The sequence below is a fragment of the Tympanuchus pallidicinctus genome, unplaced genomic scaffold (genome assembly GCF_026119805.1).
Source record: "Tympanuchus pallidicinctus isolate F22 unplaced genomic scaffold, pur_lepc_1.0 scaffold8, whole genome shotgun sequence".
In the NCBI taxonomy this organism is placed as follows: Eukaryota; Metazoa; Chordata; class Aves; order Galliformes; family Phasianidae; genus Tympanuchus; species Tympanuchus pallidicinctus.
Genome location: NW_026294802.1, coordinates 4843502 through 4869892, shown reverse-complemented (window position 1 = coordinate 4869892; position 26391 = coordinate 4843502). Strand labels below are relative to the sequence as shown.

General features: G+C 41.8%; 1 protein-coding gene across 2 annotated transcripts in view; it reads left to right on the top strand.

The window, feature by feature from the left end:
• Positions 1 to 26391, top strand: part of TMTC1 (transmembrane O-mannosyltransferase targeting cadherins 1) — a 150884-nt gene that overhangs the window by 55692 nt on the left and 68801 nt on the right. For both annotated transcript variants that reach the window (XM_052668035.1, XM_052668036.1), the window contains exons 6-8: positions 3726 to 3807; positions 5076 to 5179; positions 16902 to 17091. In XM_052668035.1, the coding sequence (XP_052523995.1) occupies positions 3726 to 3807; positions 5076 to 5179; positions 16902 to 17091 (376 nt within the window). The remainder of the gene's footprint in view (positions 1 to 3725; positions 3808 to 5075; positions 5180 to 16901; positions 17092 to 26391) is intronic.

Genomic DNA, 26391 nt, shown 5'->3' with positions numbered 1-26391 from the left:
GTGCAAATGCACAGAAATCTGACCTGTAAATGACTTTATTCATGGCAGCTATTATAAACAGGTATAAAACAGTTAAGCTAAGTAATAGTGATTTCTTTGATTGTCCTACTTAAGGACAAAATCAAGAGCTTTGGCTGATCCTAAGGCTGTCTGAGCAAAGCTCAGTATGATTTGCAGCTTGCAGACACATCTAGATTTCACATGCCTATGTTGCACACTCTCTGTGTTGCTAACATTTAGCAAACTTCCAGGTGTCATTTGCAGTTCATTTGATTTTAATGCACAAACATGTATTTTTCTTCACTCACACCAGACGTGAGATGTTTTCCTAGTTAACTTTCCTGAACCAAAAAGTAAACTCCATAGTTGTGGAACCACAGAATCATAAGGATTGGAAAAGACCTCTAAGATCATCTAGTCCAACTGCCAACACATCTGCACCATGCCCACTAACTGTGTTCCTCAGTGCTGTGTCCACATGTTTCTTGGACACCTCCAGGGTTGATGAGTCCACCACCTCCATGGGCAGCCTGTTCCAATGCATCAGCAGCATTCTTTTGGAGGATAAATTTTTCCTAATATCCAACTTGAAGATTGGATGAGGTGCTCTGGAAAGCCACATGGATTTTGTAGAACACTGATTAATTGAGGGAAATCATATGTTTATGTCACTTGTGCAAGTTGATTTAATGGGAAGACAGCTTGGATACCAAACTCTGAGTAGTGTTCTCTGTCATGGTTTCCAGGTAGACTTCAGGATGGCAGCTTTCTGAAAATGAACTTTTTGCTTCTTGGTTGGACTGTCATGGAAAGAAACATTTTATAATCAAAGCAGTAAAAAGATTTGGAGGACAGATAAAAAAGTTCTGGACTCTCTGAACGCTCTTGCTTCACCCATTCCTCCTTTTTTACTCTGTTTCCTACTGTGTTGCAGTTCATTGTTCTTCAGTGCAGCGTTGTGATTTGCAGATAGTGCCTATGTAAAGATTTCTTCTTATTTTCTTTTTTCTTGCCATTATTGCTCCACAAACACAAATGGTGAGAAGACTCAAGATTTTCTGAAGGCCTGATCTGAAATCCTGGCAGTGGCCAGAGCTACCACAGGATCTGCCTTTAATTCTGTGGAGTGCTTCAGATTTACTTTGACTTGTAGATAAACTCACGCCTTAAAACTGTTTGGTAGCTTGTGTGGTGTGGTGTTATACTTGCTGCTAGGAAGGTGTGAGTTTCAGGCATCACTTTAGTTATTTACAGGCAGAGAAAAAGGTCAGGCTGGATGGGGCTCTGAGCATCCTAATCTAGCTGTGAGTGTCCCCGTTCACTGCAGGAGAGTTGGACCAGATGGCCTTTATGGGTCCCTTCCAACTCAAAACAATTCTGCGATTCTGTGAGAACCAAGGTATGAAGAGTTGACCATTGCTTCACTGTACTGCCAAAGATGAAAGAGTATACAGGGAAATGTTATCTTAAGTCTCAGATCCCTGCCCTGCATGTGCAGAGTGGTGGGGTCTGCGTGTTCCCTGTAGCTTGCCTGGATGTGGGCGGTGAGCATGCGGCCCAGAGGTGATGGCAGCTTTGCCAGTTTCAAGTCGCTGGTGTGAGGCAATACGGTTTCTTGAGGACAAAGTTGGCAAACTTCTTAACACCAATAAAAGTGTTCCTCTGTCTCTAACTGGAGTGTCAGAGAAAGGAAGCTGAACTGATCTGGCTGCTCTTTTTTCAGAATAATTCCACCTAAAGCAAATATTTGTAGTGGAAAATCTCTGCCCAAAGTGTTACAGCTAGTTAAAACTTCAAGCAAGTGAAAACAGGTTCTTCATAATGAAAACAGTCAGGCCGTGTGATTAATAGTCTCACCTCCCGCCACCTATAAAAAAATACAAACAAAATGCAACCTAACACTTCTATTCTTGCTGCAAATCACAAGGGGGTTACACTTCATAAAGGGTTCCAATGGGGAACAAAAGACCAGGATTTGATCCAAATGCTATTAAAGTCTCTGAGAGCCATTCCCTTCGGCTGTGGTGGGTTTTGGAGCAGGGCCATGGTGAACACTTGAAGGCCAGCCTGACCTTTCACAGAGAAGGAAAGCTGGAGACTTAGTTTCATCTCACTTGTGCTTACTGGAGCCTGATTAAAATCAGTGGGAGCTCAAAAAACTTTGCACTTCACAGAGTTCAGCCCTTGAAGATTCATCTGACATTTAAGTCAGATTCTGTGCTTAAATGTCAACATTTCTAAGTAAGTAGTCGCCAAAGATGCAAAGTCATTTGACTTTCTTTGCAATGTGTGGTTGGTTTTAGTTTAGTTTTAGGCATGGTACTTAGGGAAAGTTTTCTGAAGATGGGTTGTTTTCTAGAAGGCACCCAGATGTCCTTCTGGATGTTAAATGCTGACTGTTTCTTGCTGGCTTTGTCGCTATTGCTTTTGTCTGTAATGCAGTTTTTTTTCTCCATCCTTCTGTGGTGACCAGGATTGCAAGCTTCCTACTATAGAATATTTGAACAAAAAGCCAGATATTAATGACTCCTACCAGCATTAGGAAATGCTGTAGTCTTGTTTTTTTTTCCTCTGAGACTTGAAGGGTGGAAGCAGTCAGATGATAAATTGTGCTGAGGAATTTGGGAAGGAAATAAGATGCAGTTTATGTGCTGGATGTTCGCGGGAAAAATGTATGACGCTGTCATGCTTGGAAAACTAACTTGTGTGCAGGTGTTGATTCATTCTGTAATTTCTGTAAATCATTTAAATAGAGTATCCTGGTACTGATTTGTTACGCAGAAGAACCCAAAATGTTTATTTTATTTTGTTTACTTCTTATTTATAACTTCTTAAAATTATCTGTCAGATTTCCAATAGTTTTCTAGTTCCTCTCTACTTAAAATATTCGTATCTCTTCTGTATTTCTTTCTGTTTCTCAGTGCTTTATTACAGTGACAAAAACTCTATCAGGTTCTGTAGAAATGGAATTCTCATTGAATTAATGTCTTAGGGATGGCACCATTTGTTACATTAAGAAGACTCCCTGGAATTGGACAAGTGCTTCTACCCTACAGTAAAATAAATATGTAGCTTAGGCTCCAGATAGAGCTTAATTTTATTCATTGAGAAACAGAAAGGTTTTCATGAGCACTCCTAGGACAATAAACCACCCGTGTGTTTGTCTCTGCGCAGTTAATTATCATAACACCTTGTCAGTAGACTTGTCAGTAATGAAACAAGTGTGCAGAATACCCTTAAAATACAAAAACTTATTTTAAGTTCAGTTCTACTGGACAGTTTTTTTCCCATCTCTAGAGACTGAGGAGGGAGCTGGGAGCAAGGAGGTTTTGCATTTTAATTGTAGACTGAAATTGAATTGTTGTGTTGATACATTCCTTTGGGAGACTGAGCACAGCAGTCACAGTGTAACGTGGGTTTTTCTGGGGATTAAGGAGTTAACTGATGATTTAAAAACAGATGAACATACAGAAAACAAGTCAAAAAGCAAAAAAACTCCACAGAATTTGTGGGGGAAACTTCAGTGTCTTAGAGCATGTATTATTTCAAGTAACTTCTGTTTTACAATTGTAATTCTATCCTTGAAAGGGCTTTGAAGTATAGAAGGGGTCTTGTTACAGCAAGATATTTGAGGGTGGTTAAAATAAAGCATAACTTTCTTCCAGTTTGAAAAATAAGTTACTGTTTCAGAGTATTTAAAAATTATTTGTTTCCTTATATTTCAGCTACCTGACTGCAAATATCAATGAGAATTTCTTGTACACTGCAAGACCTTTTTTGAAGAGAGCTGCTTTGGTAATAAGCTATGTAAGTACGAATGGACTTGACCACGTGTTTCTGTTTGTGACAAGAATGAGCATTGTGTGGTAGTGTCCCAAAAGAGTCAGAAAGCTGAGGTGGTGGATGTTAAGCAAAGTTAGTGTTGGAAAATGGTCTAGAAAACTTCAGCTGGGCACAAACAAAACTATTATTGTGTTTTTGGTTCAGATTTTCTTTTAACTCATAGTGGTTGCCATTACAATTACATAATCATCTGTAAACCTTTCCTGCCCTAACTACTGAGGAATTGGTGGTGCTGGGCTGAGTGGAAAGTCATGACTTTTATGGCATGCTTTTAGTTTCATAGCAGGGGTTGGTTGGTTGCCAGAACAGCTCTGTCTGCAAATACCTTGTTCTTGGTGTGCTCCAAGCAGCACTTGACATGTTGCTGGGGAGAAACCCATCACCACCATGTGGATCCGCTGGGTGTACAATTCCTTGTGCTTCTTGAGGAGCCAAATCCCCCTGCCTGTCCTGCAGTGACAAGTGGCTCCCAGAGAGGTGGTGAAATGCCAAACCACGGAAGTCCTTCCGAAGATTAGGATTACACAGCATGAAAAACATAGGTGGAGTTTGTCCTTAGACCGGTGCCAGCATGAGTGAATAATAATAGCTTTTAAGATTTGAGTCCTGTATTCTCCTCTGTATTTAGTTAGAGGTCAGTGGCTAACCTCCACTAAGACTGAGCCACAACAAGGTGACGAATTTGTCCTTTGAAATTCTGCCTTTGTTGTGGGAAGCTGTGATAAGCTGATTCCTCTAAGTAATGCGCATGTGAGCAGGGGCTGGAGGACCAGGCAATATGCTGAGAGCTGCCACATTCAACATATGCGTATTCATAGCCCTCTAGCTGATGCCCAGAAGATTAGTGCTCTTTCCTTACTCTGCAAGTTTTTGTGCTGCTAGGCTCTGCACTACAGCAGCCTGCGGTGTGCATGGATGCGGTGGCTGCTGGGCTGGAAGTGGGGGGCAATAGAGCTGGGGATTGCACTGGACTGGGAAGCCAGAGTGGGCTCGACTGTCTTAGACAGAAACATTTTGCCCCTCAGTCATGCAGGGCCTGGACAACTCTTCCCCTGCCTAGCAGCCTCAGATGCTCAACTCAGAGCTGAATTTTGCCACCTGCACAGGATGAGAAAATTGAATTTTGCCTCAACAGCTGAGCTGACTGTCTTCTAAGTACAGCATAGAGCCAAGAGAACTATCAAAACAAATATTTAGCAGCACATTACTAACCTAGATGTTCTTCTTTGAAGGTGATTCTCATTTTGTATTTCCGTCTCTGGATAATGGGAGGATCCATGCCAATGTTTTCGGAACAGGACAATCCAGCTTCATTTTCACCCTATTTGCTGACGAGGTACAACAAAATTAATCAAACAAAAGTTTGCGAAACTGTAGTCATGACATTATTTTTTCTTTGCACTAAAATATATTACAGATGGTAAATGGGAAGACTTGTTTTGCTGCCTTAATTGCTTCTCCTTATTGCTCTGTCTAAAATAGAAAACAATCAGAACCCCAAAACACGCTCTAGTTCCTGTTAAATTATGTTACATCCTTTCTTACTGAAAGCTCTGGGCTTATTTTTATGCAAAGTGCAAAATGTCATTCAAGTGTCTGAGCATGGGACTGGGAAGCCCAGTGACTGAGGCTTCAGCATTCAAACTGGCTGCTCCCTAGGTATGGGGTGTAAGCGTTCCATTTTGGCATCAACTGAAGTTCATATGGAGGGACATGACCGCCCCCGTTGGTGAAATATGAGTGGCTGATCAAGACTGTGAAAGTGGAAGTCAGGATCCTACTGGCATAGAGTACTACTTCCTAGTGCACATTTTTAGCTTCAGCACAGGATGGGCTGCTGTGGGTATTAAAAACATGCGTTAACAAACCTCTGTTATTTTATTTCTGTTTTTCAAATGATACATAAATATTTAAACATAAATATTATATTTAATTATTATACTTACACATATACTTAAAGGCAAAAATGACCTTTTCCTTGCCTGGGACCTGGTGTATTGTTAGTTTAAGGTGCAGCATCCCTCTGGTTCTGCTGGACCTGACCATCAGGGAAGTGGCTGCTGTGATACGGCTCTTCCTTCCAGAACTAGCCAGACCAGTGCTCCAAGAAGGTACTAGGAAGTTGACTTCCTCTTAAGGCAGGACCACCTGCATAACTGATTGTTCTGGTTTGCTACTAAACAGGGGAAAGATGCTTTGGAGGCTTCTGGAGGAAATTCCTGATGTCCCACATGAAATGGGAGTGGTCCTCCAGTGTCATTTTCTGATCTCAGTGGCTCTTAATTCCAGCAGCAGAATTTCAGCTGAGCCACCAGTTAAGATCAAGATCTTATTCAACATCTGCTGCAGAGTCAGGCTGGATCTCATTTGGGAGACCTTTATGATAATGTGACAACAGCTCCTATTACCATCAAGGCTAAAAGTGCTTCCAGGAGGAACATTGTCTGATTTGGAAAACTCTGATCTGTTCACAGTATTTCTGGCAGGGTCATTAATACCAGACTGTGCAGCACAGCATGAAGGATTTGGTGTTGTCCCTTTTTGATATGTTTCTGCTAGAGTGGAAGTCATAACGTCCTAAGTGATCCTGGGCTGACTCCAATTACTTATTTTGTGCTGCAGATGTCTTTTATGTGTTTGTCTCTTTTCATCTTATAATGATAGGGGAAGGTTTTTAAATCCCAAAGCTAAGCTTCTGGGGGTATAAAACAGTGCCTGTTTTTGCCACCTGTGCTGTGGATTTTTTTGACAGCCTCTTGAAGGACTATGAGAAGGCTGCTGGCTGAGCTCCTCCCTGGCCTCACATGCAGTCCAGCAACACCTGTCTGCTCCACACATCATGAAAAGTCATGACAGAAGCTCTTCCAAGGGAAGACTATTACTGTTTCTCTGAAGGGATTTTAAAACCTCACAGTTAGCCTGGATCTTCCACATCTGCTGAGGTTGATGCTACCTCTCATTTTAGCCAGCTTACTCAGAGGCCTATGCTTTCCTCGCAGAAAACTCATTCCTTTTGCAAGCCCATCTGGCAGCTGTTCTATGACTTTCTAATTTTCTCTGCTGAAATACTACCAACCCCTAAAGTCTGGATGGAACTATAGAATATGTTTCTGGACAGCGAGGGTGGCAAATTTTTTGTAAAGCAGGTGGAAGCTTTACAAGGGGCTTTCAAGACCAGTCAGAGTGAGTGAATACTCAGGATCCAGGTAGCTGTTGGTATGCATGGTCATCTGGCCAGCTGGTGGATGTCCTGTCACATAGGAGAGACTTTTGTTATGGTCCAGCGTTGGAGAAGCTGCTGAGCAGTTCATGCTCCTGTTGTGGACACCTGAAGCAGTAGGTTATGAGAAGTTGGTGTGAGAAGCTTACGTGAGGTTTTAAAGCAGTCATTAGTTTCTATTTGAAAGCAAAAGTCTTTATTTGCTCTGAGCTGGAAATGTGGTTACTGTGCATGCCTTGCCAGGGTAAATGTTATGGTATTCAGCAGGTTAGTTATTTTAAGACTTTGCCAAATCTATGGAGCTAGGAGGAAGGCTGATATCAACAAATGGATTAAAAAATGGGAAAAAAACAAACCAGTAGTTTAGAAATATGTGGCAGTCATTGTGAAATGCATGAAATTGGATATGGAGTTGAGGTCTTGCCTGACATAAGATAAACCCAAAGGAGGATTGTTAACTCTTGCAAGGCTTCTGTGTCAGCTATTTTGCTGTGCAGGTGGATTTGTCCCAAGGTTGCCAAGGGTTATTGGAGGGTGGTAAAGATTAGGGCTGGGCATAAGCTATGGTTGAGTTTGAAAAACCACTGGCTAATGAGGTCAGATTTTGCTAGCCGTTACAGTGCTTGTAATATCAATTACATGACTGAGGGTGTGAGGAAGGGCAACCATATCTCAGGCTGCATCCAAAGAAGGGCCAGCAGAGCAGGGGAGGTGATCCTGCCCTTCTACTCTGCAGTAGCGTAGAGTACTCTGAGACCTCACCTGGAGTACTGAGTGCAGGTGTGGAGTCCTCATTGCAAGAGAGATATGGACTTGTTGGAGCACATCCAGAGGAGGGCCACAAAAATGATCCCAGGGATGGAACACCCTCCCTCAAGGACAGGCTGAGAGAGTTGAGGCTGTTCAGCCTAGAGAAGAGAAGGCTCCAGGGAGAGCTAAGAGTGGCCTTTCAGTATCTAAAGGGGTCTATAAGAAAGAAGGGGACAGACTCTTTAGCAGAGTCTGTGGTGATAGAACAAGGGGAAATGGTTTCAAGCTAGAAGAGGAGAGATTTAGACTGGATATGAGGAAGAAGTTTTTATAGTTGCCCAGGTTGCCCAGTTTTTGCAGGTTGCCCAGAGAGGTGGTGGATGCCCCAACTCTGCAGACACCCAAGGCCAGGCTGGATGGGGCTCTGAGCAACCTGATCCACCTGTGGGTGTCCCTGTTCACTGCAGGGTGGTTTACTAGGTGGTCTTTAAGGTCCCTTCCAACTCAAATAACCATGTGATTCTATGATTCTATGTCTGTGAATGTACAGAGTAGGTGAGCATGAAGAAAATACTGCATATGAAATAGAGAGGAGAAGAGAACCGGTTCAAAATAAGCCAAGGAGGTGGTTTGCAACAGGTAATTGAGTTGGGGAGATGTTTCCACAGCACATAGTAAGTGTGCTGAATGCCTATGTGGGCTCAAAGAGAGATTCACCAAGTCTTAAGGAAAAACAAAAATACAACCACGTACAAAACAGACAAGCAGGCTATTAAATATGCAAAAACCTCATCTAACCTGGGGACATCTTGGTATCTAGAAATCGGGAAAAAGTATCTCCTTGCGCTTTTTTTGTATGTTTTTTGATTTTTTGCTGGGCATTAATTTTTGGTCACTATTGGTGAGAGGATCCTGTTTTTAGCAGACCTTTGTTGCAGTCCAGTTTGGCCCTGGAAAATGACCATATATTCTGGATAACCTATCTCCAGTCTTGAACAGTGTAGAGAACAGAGAACTGATTCAACCTTTGGAAGAAGAAACAGTGTGAAATAGTGACAGCTTTCAGTCTTAAAAAAAAACCTGTTCAGTATGTTCACTAGATTACCATCATTACAATTACATATTAATGGGGATTCAAATAAGTGCTTTGAAAGTCAAAATATGAATGCTTCCATAGCTGCAAGGTACTGGATTTTGTAATACTGACAAATACTGAGATAAATGAAAGCTGCATTCTCTGTCCTCCAGTATGTTGCTTGGCAAAGGTGATATGAAGAAAAATCTGTCCATCACTCCCTCTCTCAGCTGAAGTAGAAATGAAGGTGTTAGGAATCCTGTTACTCCTAAGTGCTGCCATTACAGCCTGTCCACACAATCTGTTGTTTGCTACAGAAGGGAAGTAGCTTCTCAAGTGACCTAATCTAAAGAACACAGACTTTCATTCACTGTGACTTGCCATCCCAGAATCTGCTATGGGAAAGCCGTTGAATAAAGAAAACAATTCCATACATCTCTTCCACCATCCTTGCTTGAATTAGATGTAAGTTGAAAAAGAATGCAATTAGAAAGGCTTGGAGAGCTACCCAGCTTTGTGCAAACAGTGTACTGGAGTGCAATTAGAGTGTTAGCAGGGCACTGAGTGGTGAGCTGTCATGCTTCAGACATTTAGCACGTCTCTTTATTTTGCTATTCTTGAGGAGGAAAGAAGAAGGAGGCCTTTGAATAAACAGATTGTGTTACTAACACCATGGTAAGACAAGGAAGAACGTCCATTGTACAACATGTCTTAAGGTGTGGGAAATACTGAATCTTGCTAGTAATTTCAGACTAAGTAAATGTGTTTCTTTCAAACTATATCTCTGGGAGATATCTCAAGTTATATTAACAGCTTCTGGCATTTGCCTTGTGATGTTCCTTGGCTGCTCACTGTGGTCATAAAGTAGACTTGTTTGTGTTGTTGCATTAAATAGTTAATGCATTTCTGCCTTGAGATAGCATTGTCCTGTGGTTGAACTCTTTAAGCTAGCTTTATGCATTTCTTTGGTATTCAAACAGATAAATGAGAATTCAGTCCCATAGAAAGCTGAAGGAATACGTAAAAACTGGCACATACGCCTTTACATACAGGCCTGTGACTGTTTTCTGAGCAAGGTGTGTAATCATCACAGCTGTAACATGCACAGAAATGAACTACAGAGAGGTGTGCAGCAGACCTGTGCTGGGGATGTAGGTCCCGGTGCCGGCCACTCTGCCGAGGCAATAAAGTGTAGCAACTCCTCTGGTATGCAATTTGCACTAACCTCGGGCTAGGAGCTGGCATTAAAACAGACCCCTGCAATGTATCAGCCTTTAATTAGCCAGGTTTTCACATGCTTCCTGAGTGGAAAAGGTCTGCCTGTTTTGTCGGCTTTTTTCTGTGTGCCCAAAGGTACTTGACATCTTCAGCATAATACATGCAGTATTGATAGGCACCCAGAATTCAGGGCCTGCAGCTAAACAAAGAAGAGAATCATAGAATTGAACCACAAAAAGGTTTGAGTTCCAGGGGATCTTTTAAGGCCATTTAGTCCAACTCCCCTGCATTGGACATAGGCACCTACAGCTAGAAGTTGACATCTATCTAGAAGATGATGTTACAAAGCAAATGACAACCTGCAGTAGCATTAAACTCCAAGAGGAACCTGCCTTCTCAGAGCCATGTGAAAGATTTCATCATTTCTCTTAGTTTTCTTGATTTAAGGAACAAGCCCAGGTGTAGATAGTGCTGCTCTGAAAGTCAGCCGGAGAGGCATCATAGTGTGCCATGGCACTCCCTGATGCTTCAGTTCCACCACAATCCCCTCCTTACTGGAAGCAGGTGTTTGGAAAGAAGGGAGTGCAGCTGAAGCAGAGGCCATCAACTCGTGTAGGTAAAACATGTTTTGTTCTTGGAGAGGAAAAATAGAGTGAGATCATGAGATCTGTCCCAGGTTTTCCACTACTCCGACTCTCACAGCAGGCTCAGGTTCTAAGGGATATGTGCAAGCTCTTTGAAAGTCTTTCCTTTTGAAGAATTTTAACGTTTTTCAGATTCAGCCAAAGAGTTTGAAAGAACCTGAGACTGGATCAGAGCTTTTCAGGCAGTGAAGCTTTTGGGAACAATACAATCTGCCTTTCCCCATGTGCCCCTGCTGCATACTGCCCCACCTTCCAGAGAAGTTACCTTGCTGTTCATCAGGCTGCAGCAGTCTGTCAGTACTTTTCTGCTCCCATCCTCTCCTGATTGGCAGCTCTTTTCCCCTAGATGTGAGAGTTTTGATAAAGGAGGATGCACGGGCAGTTTTCCCAGTTAGCAGTATTTTCTGTCTAGCTGATGCTTGGATTTGGATGTCAGATTGGAATTGGTCTGTCTGTTGTTTATGTAGTCTTACCCCACTGTCACAGGATGTGCTGGATAGGCACAGTGTGATGTTTTTCTTCTGAGGCTCTGAAAAGAAAATGTTTAGGCTAACAATGTACAGATGAGGAAAATAAACTCATGTGGGAAAGTGTGATTGGACTGGCAGCTCCCTAGGGGAAGTGCAAATACATACAATTTTAAGACAATACTCCTGAATGATACCACCTGCTTATAATTGCAGCCATGTGTCCTAGGAGGACATTAATGTGAAGTGGCTCATCAAGTACGTTTGCTTTAGGGCTCTGTAGAGAATGAAGAGAGCCTGGAAGTCAGTTTGGCTGTTAGTGCAAGTGAGAAGCTCTTTTCCCTAATAAAGGCATTCTTCTCACCCTTACTTGAGCTGAAACTTCTCTGAGCACCTGGCAGTGCACAGGCCTTCTTTAGAAGAATATCATTAACAACATCAGGCATCTTCTTCCTGCTTTTGTTTGAGATCCTCTCTTCTTCATACAACTCATCATTTTCCCAGATACCAGTTTAGTGCATTTCTTCACCTGTTTTCTAGATAGGTCCCTCTTGTTCCCAACTGAGAGAATATTTTCTCTTGCCTTTGCCTTGCTAAAATTACCAGTGCATTAAAAACTTCCATTTGTGAGTGTATACCCTGCTGGGCCTTTGGGAGTAAGGAGGACCCCTGTTACTCATCAGGAATATGATGTCTTGTCCCAGAATGGCAAGGCGGTAGGTTGCACCACTGTATGCACCTGCAGCAAACAGTGTCACTGGCATCTGCACTCTCATGCAGCCTTGACAGGGAATGGTCTGCATCTTGTGATCAGTCATCATGTAGCACAGATTTGCAAGGAAATATATAGATCAGACCCTGGGAACTGAGGGGAAAAAAGCTTAAAACGTTCCAAAATCAAATAGCAGATGAAGCTCCTCACAGATTTCTATAAATCTCTTTGTGTATTTAACTAGTCTCCCAGTTTGACAGAGCTGAAACTAGAGCTTTTCCAAGCTTGTTAGTCTCTGTTACAGCAAAGGGTAACAGACAATACCTCAACTATTTTTATCTTATCTTATTTATGGCTTTAAGTAGCACTGTTAATTTCATTTTGCAGCAATAGCAATCGGTTGAGATGGTGGTTTTCTGCTACAGGTTCTCGATACGAGTCATCCTGTATTTATGTTAAATAAAATATGCAACAGTACGTTTAAAATAAAAAAATTAAAGCTAAACACACTGGATTGCCATGACAACACCTGCTACCTACAGGAGAAGCTGTGGTTTTCTGTATATGCCAGAGATTCTGGAAGGAAAAGAATGCCTGCTGAAACTTGGATTTTTGTGTTCAATTTGCAAATAAGAAATGACTCTGCTGTAATGCAAATGCTGTTAACCAGCCTGGGGGAAAACTGGTTGACAATTAAGAGTCAGATTCTACCAATCACTGGTAATACTCTGTCTTGTCTGGGATTAGCTGATAGACAGGTAGATGTTATAGCAGGGATTTTCTCCCCTGGAATTCTGGGAGATATGAAAAGCAATATAGAGAAGATCATTAATTTAAAAGATAATTCACTTAGGCAACTAATTAAAAGAAAATACTTCTGTTACCATTCGCAGGTAGGTTGCAGAAACATAATTAACTTCTGAAATCATCCCATGAATCTTCAAGTCTTCAAAATTTGCAGACCCTCTCCTTGCAGTTTCAGCTTTGGAGAGAATGTTCTTCAAACATTCCTCCTGCATTTAGATTTCTCCCTGGTTAGCTTTGTGAGAGGAGAGACAAGTGGAGGTAGAGAAATACCATGTGCTTTAGAGATCCATAAGTAAAAGCAGCACAGAATTGTCAGTATCTATTATTAGCATCCTGTTATTTTTCTATTTCTAGTACCTAGAATAGCGATCGTTTCTACAGCTTTATTTTCTACAGCCATCAATCACGTTCAAGGATGGGTTACCAAAGCTGAAAGCATATCCAGACTTTTATACTCGAGGCTTTCTTGCAGCTTAAGAAGTCATGCTAAAGTCGCTCAGCAGCCTCTTGGGACTTGCTTTCCATGTCTGCTTTTGGCACATAGAAGTTCAGAGAGAGCGTTGAGGCTTGGCAGTCAAGAGAGCTAGCCAAGGGTTCTCACTAGAATGTCTGGAGATGAGAACCAGTTGGCTGTGTGTAGACAGTAATGACTGTCACAGGCTTTAAAATAGTTCACTGCTGTTGGCAGAGTGCATTTAAGATGCTAATTATTGCTGTAATGGAATAGGGCAGTTGTCCATCTCCTTTGGGAGCTACCTCTAGCTGTGAGCTGTGCACATGGCTTCTGAGGAGGATGAAAATACTGCAGGCACAGGAAAGAGATTTGGTTACAAACCTGCGCTGGTCAATGCTTGTCCTGGAGTCTTCTTCTCATCTCCCATGGCAATTTGACCATCAGAAATGCTTTAACACTCACTGATCTGGCTATCCTGAATTCCTTTTAAAATCTGCTAAATGACTTGATTTGCTGTGGCAGCAAAACTGTTTATTTCTTCTGTACTGCATAATAACTTATCAGCTCCTGTCTAATCAGTGAAGATGCAGAAAAATGACTGGTCTGCCTTTTTGTGAAATGCTGTAATTTGCAAGAGTCCAAAATACCTTCTCACTTCTTCCTGCCTGGAATCACAGAATGGCTGAGGTGGGAAGGGACCTCTGGAGGTTATATGGTCTGAGACTCCTCCTTAGACAAGAAGGAACAGGTTGCCTAGGCTCATTCATGTCCAGGTGACCTTTCGAGATCTCCAGGGAAGAGACTCCACAACTTCTCTGGGCAACCTGCACCAGTGCTCCATCACTCACACAACACAGAAATGCTGCATGCTATTTGGGAGGAACCTCCAATGTTCCAGTTTGTGCTCATTGCCTCTTGTCCACTGGGCACTACTGAAAACAACGTGGCTTGGTTCTTTTTGCACTCAACCTTCAAATCTTTATAGACACTGAGATCTCCCTGGGCCTCCTGTTCTCCAGGTTGAATAGTCCCAGCTCTTAAGCTCCCATCATGGCAGAGGTGCTCCAGGCCCTTTGTAATCCTTATGGCCTTCCACTGGACTCTTTTCAGTTTGTCCACTTCTCTCTTACACTGGAACACCCAGAACCGGACTCAATACTCCAGAAGTGGCCTCACAGCTGTTGAGTAGAAGGAACACCTCTTGACTTGCTGGTGGTACTTTGCCTAATGCAACCAAGAATACCATTAGCCTCCTGAGCAGCAGAAGCACATTGCTCAACTTGGTGTTGAACCCCCAGATCCTCTCTGCAGAGCTGTTTTCCATCTGGGTTGCACCCAGCACGTCCTAGTGCCTGGGGCTGTTCCTCCCCACGTGCAGGACTCAGCATTTCTTGCTGAACTTCATGAAGTTTTTTGTCATCCCACCTCTCCAGACTGTCAGGGTCCCTCTGGATGGCTGTGTGGCTTTTGGGTGAGTCTGACACTCCCTCCGGTTTTGTGTCATCAGCAGATTTACTGAGAGTGCACTCTACCCTACTATCCAGACAGCTACTGAAGAATTTAAATGGGACTGAGCCCAGTATTGACCCCTGAGGCACTCTGCTTGTTATTGGGCCACAACAAGACTTTGCACCACTGAACGCTACCCTGTTGATCTGGCCATTCAGCCAGTGTTCAGTCCACCTCACTGTATGGAAACATGGTCTGAGAAAGCAAGAGAAGATTTCTGGTGTGCATTGTGACTTGTTAAACAAGTTGCATGGCCATCATCGTGATTACTGAAAAGTGCTAACATGCAGAGCATGAAAGGAACGTGCTCCAAAAACTTGCCTCTGCATAGGCATCAAATAGAAACCTAACTCAGTGCTTCTGAAAATCCTAAAATACACACTTGTAAAAATATTATATGCCGTGACATTATTCAGATTGATGTAAATGGATATGCACTGGATCTTAGTTTGGCTTTTAAGGCTGTAAATAGATGTTGGCAGCCTTTTCTGGACTGTTTTATTAAGGTTGATGCAGAATCCTGCTGGATTTTCCAGCCAAGCAGAGGTTTGGGCACACCATGTATAACTTCTCTGAGAGCACCGAAGTGTGATTAAGCTACGTCAGGTTCTGAGTTGCTGGGTTTCTCAGTAATGCAGACCAGAAAGGATTGGTTTGGGGACTTAAAAAGAAATAAATAAGTGAAAGGACATATTTGTTTCTTTAGAAATAGCGAACAGTCAAAATTTAAAGAGGAGTTTGAGTAGAATTACATTGCTTTTTTGAGGAATGCTTTCTTAAAAAGAAACCGTCCTTTTAATCGCTAGTTCTGCTAAGAGAGAAAATGAATTTTGTCTCACTTTTTTCCTTGTTTATTACCTTGGGGAGGAAAATGAAGGAATGGAAGAGAAGTGTGCTGAGCTGTTGAAAACCTTTAAAAATGTAGGAATATGTCATTTTCCATCAGAACTGTGAACTTAGAAAGATCTGGGTGGAAATGGGCATGAGCATTTTCCACTTTTTACAATTACACTTTATTTCAGCTATTGAAACCTTGTTGCTTTTGGGTTGCTGTGCTGCTGGGTATGTTCATTTCTTAGATGAGAAGGGAAAGTGGTATCCTAACTGTTGGAAAATTCTTCTGCAGAAATGTAGGCCTGTTCCATCCCCATACCATGGCCCAGCACCCACATGAGAAATTCCATCCCAATTCCCTGAAGTCACATTCTGCTTCCATATCTTACCCCTTCTGCAGCAAATACAGTATAGTGCCTTTGGAAAGGCTGCATTTTGACCCCAAAGAAGCGGCCTTGTAAGTGGCAAATGAAGCAGTTCTGTTTGCATGGCTCTACATCTCTTGGGGATCCTTTGTTATCATTTTAATAAACCTGCTAAGGTACCATGGCAACTGGGTGTGATAACAACAGCCGAAGCAGGCTCAGATGGAAGAAATCCCATGCAGGATCTATTTGTTTATTTATTTGTTTGTTCATTAATTTCTTTTCAGTATTTCCTTTTTTTTATTATTATTTTTTTATTTTTTGTGCTTTGCACAATGTGAACTTTTTCATTTGCATACTAAGGAAGGCTCTTGCAGTTCTGCTTGCTAGACTTTGTGATTAAGGGAATGAGCTCCAGCCTTTTGTGTACGTATGTAGTTGAAATTCTGTAGATGCGGTTTGAGGGAGACACTTTTTGGGGCAAGTAGTGGCCAAGCAGAAGGCTGGAGAGAGGGGACGCTTTATCTTTTGTTTTCTAATTTTTTTCTTTAACCTGATTGCATGCGTGCTGTTCTTGTTCAGACTTCTGAAGGTCCTGCTTACTTGCCGCAGGGTAGTGTTGTTCCTTATTTCCTTTCTCTGTTAGTTTTCTCTGTATTGGGAATATCAATTAACAAAGATTACAGCAATTTAAAAGACTCCCTACTTCTCACTTCTATGGCTGTTCCCCACCTTACTAAGCTCACATGGGATTGGCTGAATATCCAGTATTGACCTTAATCATCTGTTGAAGTTCCTCCCAGCTATGTTAGCGTGTCGTTATTATCAGAGAAATATGGTGTTACCTGTGTGTGCATAGCTATTTTATTTGCTTCCTTCTAGTAAGTAGTAAATATCAAAGTCTCGATCAGCATGAATTCAACTCTGTTTTTGGTATAAGGAAAATATTTCGTGGTTTTGGTGGTCATCCCTTGTATTACATTACCTTTTTTTTCTTTTGCAGGTTTCTGACTTACTCTTACCTCCTGGCCTTCAACGCGTGGCTTCTGCTGGCACCCATCACCCTGTGCTATGACTGGCAAGTTGGCAGTATCCCTCTGGTCGAGTCTGTCTGGGATGTGAGGAACTTGGCCACTGTCTTCCTGGTGCTGGTGCTGGTGTTACTTAGCCTTCACTGCCTAGCTGCGTTCAAGGTAGCACAGAAAGAGATGCAATTCAGCATTTTGTTTAAAACTTTTTGTTTCCTAAGCTTCAGCTGAAATTTTAAGCAATTTTCCTCCCAAATAAATTGGGTTGAGATGGAAAAACATACCACATCTGACTATTTGAATGTGTCAGTCTCTAATTGGTTTGATTTGAGGACAAAACTTGGCCCAGAATCCTGCATACAGTGACTGATCCAAACCCCAGTGAAGTTTCAGCCTGCCCCACAGTTGGTAGGCTCTTTACCACTTGCTGTAAACAGGACTGGGGACTGATATCTGCAGAGCCATTTGAAAATGAAATTTATTATTGTACCAGTGACTTAGCTGTGCTTTTAGAGCACGTCTTGGTTACATCTTGATGAGAAGGTTCCCCATCAGCAAAGTAACAGAATATAGGAAGTTTGAAATGATCTGGAAAATGTTATTTAGCATAAATGATCTAGTTGGTAAGCTGAACTTCGAATTCCAGCACTTCACATCCACTGTTAATTTTATTACAGAAATGAAAGTGAGGGTGTAGCATGTTTGAGAAGGGCCAGAGATCAGATATGGTCTGGCATAGAAGAGTGTCTTTGTAGTGGGGAGTTTCTAACTATTCCCTGTGCAGTTCTGTTGTGGAAGTTTCGTTGGGAAAAAAAAAGCAGAGGTGTAACAAGTTTTAATATCTTTATTATCCTAAGATGTGCAGGTCGTACATATGCTTCAGTCTACTCCAACAGTCTTCTCTGTGCTCCTGATAAGAGCACAAAATGAACCAAATGGTTTGAGACTGCAGTGTCATTAATTTAGATTATACACTGACAGGTGCTGTATGGGAAATACTGGAAAATACTCTGTTAGGTATTCACTTTTTCTACCTGCAGGTTGTACATCATCTTGTATTCCTTCTTCTTTCATTACTCACTGCTAGAGATACCCAGAAGTGTTTGTATTAGACCTAATCCTGTTTCCAGGGAAGTTAATGATAAAATTCTCATTACCCCGGCACTGAACACTTCTGAAAAAACTTATCCCACTTCTTTGAAGTTTCAGGTGCTTTTTATTTCTTCACCTGTTGTTGGAATTGGTACTGTGTGCAAGATTAATGTCACTGGTTTGCTGGGAAAAAGTATTTCAGAATCATCCAAAGACATTTGTGTGGGTAAAATGGCAATCCAACAGAATTCCTTTGAGTAGCTAAATTATTTGTCTTTTGTCAAAATCCAAAACAAAGTATTTCAAATCACTTTGTGCTTTAAATGTCTAGATTTTATTCATTTTTACTCCTTTTTTAAAGGCAAAATAATTCTGTATGGGTTTATGAATATGACTATTTGATTTGAAACTAAAAGTTTGGGTTTTTTTTGGCAAGGATGATTTTAACGTTTTAACCACTGTTAACATTTCCTTAAGCAAAGTGAATTTCACTCTCCAGGCATCTACTTATTGAACACCTTGAAATTCATGATGTGGGTTCTCTTCTGCTTGCTGTTGAAAACCGCAGACGTGGAATGAATTGGATCTGAAACAGTCTACTTTTGTATCTAATGCAAGTAGAATAATCACATATTCTTGACAAAGTTCTTCAGCCTCAGCTCACCGGTTTCCCAGCAAAACTACTGTGAACATGGAGCCATTAATGGTTCCTGGATGTCAACTGGGACATGCTATGCCCACCCCTAGAAGCATCTGAAGCATTCTGCTTTTAGGAAGATTCTAAAATTCTGAATTTCCACTTTAGTTTTAGTTACACTCGTAACGACCCAGCTAGGGGGTTAGGTGGTGTGAAAATGACTGTGAAATACCGAGCAAGATGAGAGACATTTCCTAGAAATAAATTGCTTGGAACACTCAGGAATGTCTTCTGCAGTGAAGTTTAGGATGCATGAACTGCGGGTACAATGCGTGATATTTAGGCTCTTAAGAAAACTTCTCTCCAGCTGTAACAGAGTGGCTTTTATTACAGCATTGCTTACCCAAGAAGAGTGTCCTTCTATCAAGCCCCCCTCAAACTACATTGCACTGTTGCAGTTTGTGGGTAGCATGAGATGTGTCAGTTGGTTTTTCACATTTCATAAAGTTTAAGAAGAACTTCTTTCTTCCTGGGGCAGACTCATTGAACTGTCTTAACAGCCATTTTCTATCCTTTTTCATTGTAAAATCCAACCTGGAAGTAACAGCTTGAAGTTTTCACAGGAATGGCTTTAGAGTGAGCCAGGAAATGGTTTGTGCATCTTTTCTTTGTGTGTGTAGGTGTGAATAGGCAAGAGAGGACAAAACCTCATATTCTTTTCTCATTGGCACGAACTCTTTCTGTGGCATGGAGGATGGAGATGGTAGAAGTGGTTTTATTGGAACTGAAGAGATCTGTGGAGTGAACACTGAATTGATTTCCAGTGGCGAGTGGTGGTGTGTGCATCCACAAAACAAGCTCATAGGAGACTGTCAGAATATATTACATGGAATGTAATTAGAGAATGCATGTATTGGATTTCTGCCTTTTGTTGCCACTGAATTTTAAACAGGGCTAATTTGTTGTTGACTTTTGTGACTAGGGTAATAACCCTGTTGGCATGTATGTGGGATGCTGATAAAGGACATCTAAAGCATGGAGCTGTCTTGTTCCATTTCACTGTGTGAATGTTGTTTTACCTCATAAAGGGAAATAAATAGTGCAAGATTTCCACCCATAAGTGTATATGTCTGTTTCTAGATTGGATAGAGTTCTTATGTTGGAAAAGCAGAAATGGAAGGCAGACATCGAGTTTGTCAGCTTGGAGAGAGAAATCTCTCCCCTTGTATTTGTGTGTTTTACTGTTGATTTCCTTCTTACACAATGAGGAAGCCACTTTAAAAATTTCTTTATGACTTCCTTATATACAACTTTCATTCACTGGGTTGTTTCGTGTCTGTAGTGCTAATCTCTTGCATGTTGGCCAAAGAGTATGGAAAGAGCTCTCCTATGAGCAGTTCCCCAAGAAAGATATGCTGCTTTTCAGTGCTTAGGTGCGCAGCTGTGCTCATGTCTTACTGTAATTGTCCCTGTCACAGATGACAGTCTTCAGGAAGTCTGATGCACTAAAGGGAAGGCTTGCTCCTTGACATACTGCAGCAGTGTCCTGTGTGAGTAAAGGACATTGATGTCATCTCCAGTGTGACAAAGCAGGGGGCATTACAGCAAATGCCCACATCCCAGAGAAATAGTTGGGGAAAAAAAGATGATGAATTTTGATTATTGTTCATTTTCAAAGCCAACCCCAGCCTGAAGGAGCTGAGTTGCTGTGTTTCCAGCTTTGTGTCTAATTAGTATGTTTTCCAGCTAAGGTCACTGGAATGGCTGAACCACTGTCTCGTTCTGGTTGCCAAGCAAGCTGGTTGCAAAGCCAAAGGAATAATCCATGGAACGCATCAAATGGCCACTAACATAACCAGGGGCCCATAGCACTGCCTTTCTATACTGGAAGAAATGGTGAGCACCTAGTGAACTAGAGAGGACAATTTTTGGCATATCGTCGGGATGACAATTATTTCTTTGACATGTCATAATAAGTCAATGAGCATGAAAGGAAAACCCTTCAGATGTTTGAAATGCCACCGTGCATGGCATTTTGAGGTTGCTGCTTAATTAGCAGTGTGATTAAAATGCAGTTTGTCCTGTTGTGGTTTTGAGTGTATGTGCAGAGCACACAGTGGATTGGATTGTACATTCTATATGGTACCAGCACTCAACCAGGGGCAGCCATGGGGAGGGCTGAAAGAGGGAACACTTGGGTGTGTCTAATGGGCTAATTTTGACCAAGGTGATCTGAAAAACTAACTCAAAGTAGTGACTACTGTACCCAACCAGTCTGGGGCAATTTATTTGCCTTGTACAGTTTGGCCCTCATCTTGCATTAGACCAGTGTTAACTAGGTACGTAATGGTGGCCAACCACTCCTTCCCCTTGTTCAGCAGAACAGTCATGTGCAACAGTTTGTTCATATCTTAGGAGGGAGTGCTTCTTGTGTTTCACATCAATAATAAAAAGTAATCTCTATATCCTGTAGGAACATATTGTTCTGAAGAATGTGCTCTGCTGCTGTGTAATGACATTGCTATGTATGGCACAGGAAGTTGTGCTGATTTTTGGTTTATATTCATTACACGCAACTGAGATGTATATTATTATTCTGTTCTTTTATATGCTACAGTTCATTATTTTTTTACTCAGAGATAATTTTAGTTTTAAGGTATTGCTGCCTCTACATTTCTCTGCATAGTGCTCCTTAGCCAAGGCAAGGCATTTTATACCAAATTATTATGACTTTAATTCTTGCCATAATTGACATCCTATTATCATTTATCCAGAGCTTTATATGTATGAATATCTTCCGAGCATATTCTTGAGCCTCTCACAGACTATATTTCCTAGCTGTCAACATTCGATAACATCAGGAAGGGGAATGCATTTGTGTCTTCTCCTCGTGTGCATGTTTCTGTTGCTTTTGCAAGCACTCATTATGTGTATTCTCTCGTGCTATTTACTTTACCCTGCACTCCCAAGACCTTTGCCTGGTTTCCCAGATTTGGCATTTCATTAATAAATCACAGCTTATGGACCTTTCTGGGGAACAATTGCCTTTTGTAATATTCTGCAGTAGTAACAGCACGGTTGGAAAGTACGCCTTGCAAAATTCATATTCCACAACACTCCCAGAACAATACCTGCTTCAAAGACACTGCAAGGTGAATAAGGCTATTTATTGACTGAGTCTATCTGACGAGTTGGAAACCACAGTCATTTTCATAAAAGGTCCATTTAAAATAAATCCTGCTTTCATTTTCCTGAGGGCCCACTTGAATTCCTTCCACACAGAGAAGGTCAGGACTGATGTTCTTAATCCTTAGCAGCGCGGTTTTTTTCTGTGCTGCTTCTCTTGTTAATGTTTGCTTCAGGGAGAGAGTAATAAGCCAGAAAGACTGTGCTTGGCGAGAGCTGCAGGAAACGGGAGCCCTGTGCTGGCTCTCAGCATGCCTCGTGTGCTGCCTCTGCTCTGCAGGATGCTGTGAGAGGATCAGCTGCGGGGCTGCGGGCGCACAGAAGCCTTCCAGGGTGCTCCCCAACAAACTGAGCAAAAGAAACCTTCATCTGTTAGTATGTTATTGCTGTCCTGAATTAAAAAAGCAAACGCAGGAACTGCCAAAATAGCTTTTCTATCAGATTTTTCTTCTTGGTGAATGTTTGGGATGAAAGGTTTGGAGTGGGGCACTCTGATTAAGTACAGCCCTAGCTGAGGCAGCTCTCATTTACTCACCGTGAAATGAAGATGCTCAGGATATCACCAAATGGGCTTTTAACTCCTGCAGGGCTTTGTCACGCTAGGTGGATACTTTGTGTAGGGGTGATTAGTTCTGCCATGTTCAGCTTATTAGCATGAATTACTGTATTTTCAGAAATGGTCTTTTTGTTTGCTACCGTTTTCTTCTTCTGGTTTCAGTTAGCATTTCAAGGCCCGCCCAGAGCTAAAAGGTTCTGGAGTGGCACAATAGCAGGGTTGAGAAGGAAAGAGAGAATGGAATGAGTACCAAGAAATACATAGGTGGGGCTGATAATAACACTCATTGCTCGTAGTTGATCTGGTTAAACATTATGGAGCCAAACTATTGTGTGATTTTGTTTCGATCTTCTTGTTCAGTGTCACCTCTCAAGGGCAAGCCCACCACAAGCATTTTATTTTGCAGTGATTATGCCTGTACATATCACAAGCAATGTGTGCATGTTTGAATTTTACCTTTTTCTTTTTTCCATGTAGAGAAGCAGATTGCAGTCACTGAATAAAAGGGAGAGGAAAAAACAACCACAAGGTCAAAAGCATTTTTCTGGTTCCTTGAGCACTTTGTTGACTTTCCCATTTCCTTTTGGAATGTTCCACTTCTGTTTTAAAGATGTGTGCTCCTGTATCCTGCTCAAATCAGTTCATGAAATGGAATTAGGGGCTGCACAGATTAGGGACTGGGAAAATGAGCTTATTTCTTCAAGGAATTTTAGCAGTCTGGGTAAGAAAGACTGTAAACAGACATCTGAATGGATGGGTAGCTGAGGTGAATGGGGAAAAAGGAAATAGTTTATATCAAAATTTTACTATAATATCAAAATATCTATAGAAGACAATTCTGTGCCCTACTGTGGGTTATGGGATGAGGAAAGGACTACTTTCTGCTTTTATTACATAGCTGAGAGCCTGATCTCCAGAGCTGCTGAGTATCCGCAGTTTCCCCTGATGTAAATGGAATTTTTAGGTACTTTCAGCATTCTCGACAAAGAGGCTTTGTTTTACGTACTGATAAAGACCAGGACTTGCTTCTTCCTGAAAACTGAAAGTCACCAGTCTCATCAGGATAATCTGAGATATCTGACAAGGATTTCTCTTCAGCTAATCCATGATTAGGGAGCCAGTGATGCTTCCAGAGGCTTTGGATCTGTTTCTGACTGGTTTCTGTTCGCTTGTGCACCAGCTCCTGCATAGATACTGTGGCTGCTGAACTGCAGAGTACATTTTGGTTCTGCCACCGAATGACAGAAATGGAACCAGCATGTCAGGTGGTTAATAGGCAGTCAGCAGAAGTGGTCAAAATGACAGTGGAGGTCTCCGTGGCTTTGGACTACCTGTGAAGTATAGAATTTGCTTGATTCTAGTCAGTACTAACTGCATATGGTTTTACCAGAGCTAGATGATCATTAAAGAAAAACCAAGCTATTTTAGGAAGACAGTGATTTGCTAAGCCTGGCATTCAAGCAGCTGGCACTACTGAAGATGCTTGTTGTTTTTTTTCTGTTTGGTTGTGTTTTTTTCTGATGAGATGAAAGAATACAACTCCTGGTAAACTGCAATGATTACAGAAATTACAGTCCCTTTTTGTAGGAGCAAGAAAATTAAGCTCAGTGCCAGGGCTAACTTTGAAGCTGGGCATTTGCCTTACCAAATGTTTGCATTTTTCAGACCATCCTGTGTATTTTCAGATACCTAACATTTTGCAAAAAGCAGTTGTAGCTCTCTAGTGCTCTCCTGTTTGGCCACAGAAGATAGACTATGCATCCCATCCTGATTTTTGCTGTTGTCCTAAAGGAGACCATGCTGATGGCACAAGGGACACAGTTCAGCTCTGCCATCCATCATCTCTCTGTGTCTGCAACAGTGATGTGGGACTAGGGAGCACCTGATGCTTGGTTCTACTGGCTTTCCATCAACAGAGATTTCTTCCTGTGAAGGAGTAAATCCCTAGGGTTCAATCCTGATTAGAATCATACAATCATGTTTGAGTTGGAAGGGACCCCTCAAGTCCATCCAGTCCAACTCCTCAGCAATGAATAGGAACACCTACACCTAGATCAGGTTGCTCTGAGCCCCATCCAGCCTGATCTTGAGTATCTCCAAGGAAGGGCTATCCACCACATTTCTGGGCAACCTGATCCTGTGCTTCACCACACAGTTAGCTTATTAGATTTGCTTTTTACCATTACTCATGAATATGCTGTGAATTTGATATGCTTCTAACACAGTCCTTTTATCTTTAATACCATTTACATGGAAAGTGCAAGACTAGAAGTCTGCAAATCTTGACCACATGCCATGTGAGATGCTGCTGATGGCTGGATGCAGGCTGATGAGGCATCACATTGCAGAGCGGCTTGTGGCTTCATGAGCAGCTGATCCAAAAGGAACAAATGGATTAAGTTTGTGCATGATCTACACTAAGCACTTCCCACTAATTTAGGAGTAAACTGAAGAATTATAATCTGTGATTTACAGAGTCTTGGAGTTTCTTTGAATCTTTGTCTTGTTTGTTGGAATGCTTACCTTACCAGCCTTTGGAAATACGTAATAGCATTTATTACTATTTTACACAGCCACGCAACTACCAATTTTCCTGTATGCTAGCTTCTTTGCACTTACACTCCAATGTTCCAAACACAACATATCTGCAGTGGACCATCCAGAGCTCACTCGAAGAGGGTGATTTATGCTTTTGATGGGAAGTGCTTACACCATGGTGCAGTTAGATCTTAATGGTGGAGAAGTACTTGTCTGATTCTCAAAGTAAACATAGAGAAGGACCCATTAAACCCATTTGTCTGTCACTGAACAGGCAAGCATTTATAAACGCCTTCAGAAATACTTCAAGGTGTAACAGAACTGATCCAGGTCTATAAATATCTAAGGTGTGGGGGGCAGAATGGCGAGGCCGGACTCTTTTCAGTGGTGAGTGGAGACAGGACAAGGGGAAACAGCTGGAAACTGCAGCATAGGAAGTTCTGCACAAACATGCGCAAGAACTTCTTTACAGTGAGGTGACGGAGCACTGGAACAGGCTGCCCAGGGAGGTGGTGGAGTCTCCTTCTCTGGAGATGTTCAAGACCTGCCTGGATGCCGACCTGTGCGACCTGCTGTAGGGAACCTGCTTTGGCAGGGGGGTTGGACTCCATGATCTCTGGAGGTCCCTTCCAACCCCTACAGTTCTGTGATTCTGTGAAGTTGTTTGCCCAGCTGCTACCTTCCCTGAGACACGAGGGAGGTTGTCCTTGTAGCTCTGCTCCATGGTGCCTCAGCTCTTGCAGGTGCTGGAGATGTGAACACGTGTCTCACCATCGTGACGTCAGATTTAATGGATCTGTCACCTCAGGCAGCACTTTACTATTGGGAAAGATAGAAAATTTACAGGTGGCTTTATGCAACTCCTGAATTAGACAGATATATCAAAGTAATCTGTGTAAATCCTATATTTGTACTTCACGGGCAGTGGCTTGCAAAAAGCTTGTGATCTAGCAGTAGTCAGCAGATGTTTATTTGTAGCTCAGGCATGTCTTACATGTAATACTGTGGAACCTCTCTTTCAGTTGTAAACTTGAGTCTTTCCTCCTTTTTCCTCCCAGTTGCAAAGGAAACAATTTTTCAGATTTATTGCTGTGTTGATGCCTTTTGACCTGGGAGTGATTCTTTGCTGTTCTGTCTGAGACAGTGTAACAGTATTTTCTCTTCCCTTTGGGAAATGGCACGGCGGTGTTCAGTTCTTCAATATGTGTATGAAAAGTAACAGGTTTAAAAATTCTTCTTTATTGATTGTGGTTACAATATAAGCAATGCCTAATCATAATTACAGATATGAAACCTCACCAACCTAACTGCTGTAAGGAATGCTATTCTGTTGTAAAGCTGCTATGTCTTTAACAAAAGGAATAATTTAAGGTTAATTCAAGGGTATTTTTTTTCTTTCCAGGGAACTCTGTGATAGGTAGGAAGAAAAGCTTAATATTTCCAAGAGAAAGTAAGG